Source organism: Corticium candelabrum, chromosome 14 (assembly GCF_963422355.1).
Source record: "Corticium candelabrum chromosome 14, ooCorCand1.1, whole genome shotgun sequence".
Classification (NCBI taxonomy): Eukaryota; Metazoa; Porifera; class Homoscleromorpha; order Homosclerophorida; family Plakinidae; genus Corticium; species Corticium candelabrum.
The window spans coordinates 7654152-7660849 of record NC_085098.1 but is presented as its reverse complement, the minus strand read 5'-3'; the positions used below and the strand labels follow the sequence as shown (position 1 = coordinate 7660849).

Here is a 6698-nt window from a genome sequence, read left to right as displayed (position 1 = left end):
TTTGCACTTGTTTCTCACTCTAATGGCACACCCTATAACTAGCTTCTGTAGTATAAACTACGTCGTTTGCAGCATCTCGTCATCAGTTGAACGAATAACGTTGTGCGTCGATGTTCAAGTTTGTCATTTACATCAGTGTCTGCACGTTGGCTGTTACTGGTCAACGTGCAGATGAAGCTGTAATTTCGAACAGACGAGCACTTGAAGCTTCAGAAATACGAGTGGTTGTCACATCAAGTCCATGTTCAAATGAAACTTTTCGTTGGAACAGCGAGAAACGATTCATAGAGGTGTCTCCCTCTAAAAACTACTGTCATCATTGTTGTTTTTAATTAACTGTGTGAGTGTGTCACTGTGTGTGTGTGTGTGTGTGTGTGTGTGTGTGTGTGTGTGTGTGTGTGTGTGTGTGTGTGTGTGTGTGTGTGTGTGTGTGTGTGTGTGTGTGTGTGTGTGTGTAGTAAGTAATTGTTGTATGTCTCTAGGTATGCAATGGTGTTCAGTGGGTTGGAGTTGATAGCTGTTTCAATGTATGGGGCTCAAACTTCAACCCTGGAGCATCATGCAAACACCTCAAACAACAAGGAGTTGAAAAAAACGGCATTTACTGGATACAGCCACCAGGAGCTACGTGTCCCTTTCAGGTATGATCACAAAAGCAAAGCACATGGACACATTTCTCACCATATTTGTTCAGGCTTACTGTGACATGAAAACAGATGGAGGTGGTTGGATGCTGCTGTATGCATACAAACACAGAGGAGGAACCAAATATGATCTCGTTACTGCATTGCCAACCAGCCCTGATGGATACTCACATCAACTGCTCAACAACATGGGAATATCTGCAGGGTCAGTTAATTAAAAATGTTTGTGTTTTATGTCACGTGACCAATCTGATTGTTATGTGTAGGTGGGCACAAGAGTTGAGATTTTACTGTACAACAAGCCACCACAACAGAGTCGTTCATTTTAAAACAAACAACAGAAATATTATTCAAACTGCTTATGATGGAAAGAAACATTTCTCTGTGTCAGACTGGAGGTTCGTATCTTGTGTAAAATGTAACTAAAAATCAATTTTAATATTTGATTGTATTTTAGCTCAAAAACTGAAAAGTTGACTGGACATACAGCACACCTTCCAGATGCAACCACTCATATTTGGGCTGTTACTCATCAAACAGCAGGATTTACAGACTTTCCTTTTTACCGTAGTGGCTATCATTGGGGAATTGGACCCAAATATGCGCCAGCAGGTCGATTTGAGTGTGATGACTTTCCAAACAACTACAATTATGACACTCTCCATCGTGTGTTTGTCAGAGACTAGACTGCAAAAGCAATACTGCTGACTATAGGCTGTTACGTGTATGTATTGCAATAGACAAGTTGTGCATGCAATGATCTATAATAAGCATTTGCAATACAAAACACGATGATTTACAAAATGATTAAGGTTTACCCCACTCAGTACTTATGCATGTATGCTTACAATACTACATGTCTTCAACACTTTCCTTCCAACTCATTCGCATACAATCAGGTGTACATACAAACTGCATTTGATGTAAGTAATTCTTTACATATTTCCTAGTATGTTTATCTTTTTATCTGTCTATTTCTTTAATTTGCTTGTGTTTTTGTTGACTATCTGTTTTCCAGCCAGTGTGTCTGCAGACGACCCAGCAAGCTATCCGTCCAGTCTGTGTGTCAATCTCCAGTCTGTGTGTCCCTGTGTACTTGCTTCCTCAAGTCAGCAAACATCCAGTGACGTCAGTCAACAACACACACAGGAAATGTGACACAAAACCCATCTAACTCAACATGTGTTATGCGTGGGTTTCTGTAGATCGAGTTCGTAAAACCCGTAGAAATCACAGCATGAAACGTTCCAAACACACAACATGGCCGGGTTTTATTCGACGCATGCGTAGCTGGTAATGCTGCATGAGACAGGCAGAATAGCTAGAATTCGTGTAGACATTTGTAGTTCGTACTCGCCTACTAAGTAACTATTTATTTGAGCTCTATAGACCGCGTATATGGCTACGTCTATACGAAACACAAGGAATATGGGTTTTTAGGGTTTTGATGAAAGAATCCACATAACAATAGTTGGGAAATCTGAAACCCAGTCTGAGCAAAGAACTGATGCGTTTACAGTAGCCAAACGTCAGGGAAGCTGCTAATCAAAAGTGAATGTAGTATTAGATGACCTCCGTTAGCTAAAATTTGGTACAAAATCAACTTGACAGCAGAGCACGACTGCAGATTACGAAAACCCACTGGAACCTTCGAAACACAAGCAAACCCAATGCAGTTGCTAGTGGAAAACAGAAATGTTGCAATGTTTTGTTGGCATGTCATCTACCACCCTGGGTGCAATTGTGATCCAAGGTCACGCCTACCAACCAGACTGATAAGCCTAGTTCACAATATTGACGCCGACGTCGACGCCAACGTCGTCGTCAACTCGACGTCGTGACGCCGACGTCAGCGTCGTCCTGTTCACAATATCTTGGACGTCACGAAGTTGCGCGTCAAGGTTGGTCTGGAGTATCGAGTCAGATCGCGCACGCGTGGCCAGTCATGGACAACGATTCCGATGATGATGTTCTCTTGCTGCTTCACTTGCGACGTAGACGCAAGAAGGCCAAATCAAAACACCGAAGACGTATGTGGGTACGTCCAATATTTCAGCAAAGGCGCCAACAAGGTGATTTTCACCAGTTACTACAAGAACTGCGCCGTAACGACCCGGAAAGCCATTTCCGTTTTTTGAGAATGTCCAAGGAGACGTTCGATTGTCTTGTCGAGAAAGGGACCCCTTCACTAACAACAAGATCCTACCAAAGTGGAACAAGAGCAGAAATCTCTCCAGCTGAAAGGTATCGTAGATCATTATACTGTAATTCGAACTCTGTGCTTTCCTGTCTGTCTGTATGTCTGTCTGCCTGCCTGCCTAGAAGAATAAGTACAGCTCTAGGAAATCCGGTACTTTAATTTAACTCTGTCAGTAGCAGGCCAGGAAATCTGGGACGGCGCCACACTGGATGTCCTAGGAAATGTGGTATGTATGTTGTCTAGTACAAATACCTGATATGCTAAGAAATCTGGTACAATACTCAATATATTGGAGGGAGAATTTGATGCTAAATTGTAATATTTTGAAAATTTGGTAGATCAGGTATTTATTTGTACGAAATATCCTGATTGGGTATGCATACTACATTTCCTAGCATAGTAGATATATACCAAGAAATTCTGTCAAAGATTCAAGTATCAGACCTGTAGTATTAGGATGACTTCATGAGATGAGAAAGTACATGCAAAAGCATTAAACCTCTTATTGTGCTTGCATCTAAAACGTGTTCAATCAGCATATTTGTCCTTTCCTAATTAATTACTGCCAGATTGGGTGTGCTACTTCGTGCCATTTATGCTTGTGTGTGCTTGCTTGTAATATAGAGGTACCCAAACTGAAAATTGCAAACAAGCATCCTATCTTTATCCGGGTTACTCTATTCTTTAATCAAGACAATGGCTGTAAATCCTAAAATCATGATGGGCAGAATTTCAGGTATTGTTGCAGAGTCCTGTTTATCTGTACCCTTGTGATGGCCCTGCAAATCCTTTGCCCCTCTCTGTCCAAGGAGATGAAAACTGCCAGTTTAGAGCGGCAAGTTTGCTTCTCACAGGTTGTTTGTCTGTCTGTCTGTCTGTCTGTCTATCTGTTTATCTGTCTGTCTGGTTGGTTCTGTATTTGTGCGATGGAAACTGCTTTTGACTCCTAGAGCATTTAGAGTGTTTGAGGCTATTGATTGCTGTGTTTTACATAGGTTGGCTATGACATTGAGGTATCTAGCAACAGGAAGCTCTCAAGTGTCTTTTTCCTTTAATTTCAGAGTTGGTCGCTCGACAGTTTGCAGAATCATAAGAGACACTTGCACTGTACTCTGGGAAGTGTTGCAACCTCACTATGTTAAAGCACCATCAAATGAAGAAGAGTGGAAAGGAATAGCAACTGATTTTGAAAAGATTTGGAATTCTCCGAATTGCATTGGAGCAATTGACGGAAAACATGTTTTGATTCAAGCGCCAGCTGGTGCTGGGTCCGTGTACTACAATTATAAAGAGACCCACTCTATTGTCCTTATGGCTGTTTGCGATGCGCATTATCGCTTCCTAATAGTTGATGTAGGAGATAGTGGTCGGCATAGTGATGGAGGTGTTCTTGCACAGTCAGCATTCGGGCAAGCACTTGAGTCTGGCACCCTTTCATTGCCATCGTCAAGAGAATTGCCTGGCACAGCAACAAGGGCTCCATATGTATTTGTAGGCGACGAAGCATTTCCTCTACGGACACACATGCTTCGGCCCTACCCAGGCAGGAATCTGCCAGATGCAAAGGCTGTGTTTAATTACCGTCTTAGTTGAGCTCGAAGGATCATTGAAAACTCTTTTGGAATTCGGACAGCTAGGTGGCAACTTTTTAGAAAGCCTATCGTCGCTCAACCAGAACATGTAGTAACTTTTACTAAAGCTGCCATTGCTCTCCATAATTTCCTACGGATCACCGAATCTACAGTCTATTGCCCAGTTAATTTTAGCGATGCAGAAGATAGTGTAGGGAATGTAGTGGAAGGAAGTTGGAGGGCTGAAGTAAGGGCTGAAGGGGGATTAGAAAGAGTAGGGCAAGTTGGGAGCAATAGATGTAGTCAATCAGCAGCCGAAGTACAAGAGTGCTTCAGCAACTATTTCATGTCTCCCCAAGGACAAGTTGATTGGCAGTACCATCACATTCATCGAACATCTTATCACTAGATGTATAGAGTGAATTTAAAACCGGCTTTTCTAAAAGCCACAAACCGGCTTTTCTAAAAGCCAACAATATAGATCAGAGAGAGCAGAACTTATGCTTTGGTTGCCATTCATGTACATTGCATGAATGTCATAGCTTTCCACTACTGCAACTTCTTCATTCCACCATGGTAGTAGTTTGAAACATTTAAAGAAAGGGTATTTAGTTACCTTTAGAAAGGGTATTTAGTTACTTATTTGCTTAGATTCAAATCTCTTTGAAGCGATTAATGGCTTTTAAAAAAGCCTGTTTGTGAGCAGCCTGTAGAGAGCTCAGGTTGTGTATGTGTTGGATGGGAACTCTGTATAGATTGATGATGATGTATTGTGCTGTTGTGGGTGCTGTTCTGGAAGGAAAATCAAATTGTTCGCAGGTTCATGCTGCTGTGTGGGACTGAAGTATAGATCGTATTCAACTTCTGTTAGCGCTTGGTGTACTTTCATTGTAGCTAAGGCTTTCCTTCGTCCGTCCAATTTCCGTAGCCTGGCTGCAACATGCAGTCCAAAATGATGATCCTCATCCATATGGTTTTTTTTTGGTTTGGAAATGATGGATGATAGCTTCGTCAACTTCATCATAGCCTCTCTTCACCCTTTTGCCTCTTTTAGATGGGAGATCAGAGGATGGGAGATCAGAGGACGGGGGAGGGGGAGGGGTAGAGAAAGAATCTAGAGACGGGGATGATGATGTTTGACTAGAGTTAGGATGGTGAGAAGTTTGGTTGTCACATTGGTAAGAGGAAGGTTGGCTAGATGATGATTTGTCAAGATCATGTTCCATGGCAGAGCACCCATCTCTGATACAGCTATAATATTTCAAACAAAAGCACTCATAACAAATGAATGCCACAGAGCAGATGCGGTAGTTTTATTCTTGTTTCCTACTGTAATTATTGTTGTTATTATTATTATTTATTATGTGTCGTTATACCCCTTCATGATGGGCAAGTGGGGTCTTTACCCCCATCTGGGCGCCCACCAACCTGGCAAGTGAGCCAGCACGGAAAATATGAAGAATGAATTCGACAGATAGAGCATGCGTCTTTTACACCTATAGTATTCTCATGCACAGGACGATGCAGTAAGCTGCTTACAAACACAAACACCTTGAAGCATTTTGCATCAATGTTAGGTGAAACGCTTCATTCCACATACAACATGACAGTCAAACTGGCTTCGCTCCAGAATCTGCTATGCTCTTATTAGATCTGCGGTCATGTGCTTGAGAGGATACACAACAAATACAAATATGAAGAAGGCATCGAGCAAGCTGTGGCCACTAGCTGCCTAGTTCACAAACTCATTAGTAACTTTCTTTGCTTACAAATAGTTTTCTCTAATACCCTTATTAGTATCTTATTGCATTTATAGCAGATGTTGCTAGCACAAACACTCTAGTTTCAGTGCTTAGTGTTTCATTGCATATGTAGCAGTATGGACGTAGTGCAAATCTGTTCAAATATATGTTGTGTGTATTATTATTATTGTTGTTTGGTTGTTATTATTATCATTACCTTTGGTCATCTGTCTCTGAAAGACATGTCCCGACCTCTCCATATGTTGCCAAAGAAAAGTTTGTGTCAGTACTAGAATTTGATTCCGGCAATCATATATTATTCTACACAGTTATCTACACCTACATCTTAGATACGAAAATTGCCAAATAGCAACTGGAAAGGCAGAAACTAGAAAGGCAGACATACAGACAGATAGACACACCTCTAGATAAACACAGTGACAGACAGCAGACATATACATGCCCATGCAGGGAAGCACATAGACACACAGAAACAGAAACAACCAGATTCGTAGACAGACGGACAGAAAGGCAAGCAGAG

The 6698-nt window shown here is 41.6% G+C and overlaps 2 protein-coding genes across 2 annotated transcripts; both read left to right on the top strand.

The window, feature by feature from the left end:
- The first annotated feature begins 64 nt into the window (after positions 1 to 64).
- LOC134189797 (uncharacterized) lies at positions 65 to 1451 on the top strand. The gene is made up of 5 exons (XM_062658178.1): positions 65 to 290; positions 483 to 641; positions 695 to 849; positions 911 to 1042; positions 1102 to 1451. Exons 1-5 carry the CDS (start codon positions 111 to 113, stop codon positions 1328 to 1330), a joined length of 855 nt encoding a protein of 284 aa, XP_062514162.1. The 5' UTR covers positions 65 to 110; the 3' UTR covers positions 1331 to 1451.
- Positions 1452 to 2590: 1139 nt separating this feature from the next.
- LOC134189727 (uncharacterized) lies at positions 2591 to 6414 on the top strand. Its single transcript, XM_062658091.1, has 2 exons — positions 2591 to 2888; positions 3840 to 6414. Exons 1-2 carry the CDS (start codon positions 2677 to 2679, stop codon positions 4435 to 4437), a joined length of 810 nt encoding a protein of 269 aa, XP_062514075.1. The 5' UTR covers positions 2591 to 2676; the 3' UTR covers positions 4438 to 6414.
- The last annotated feature ends 284 nt before the right edge of the window (positions 6415 to 6698 follow it).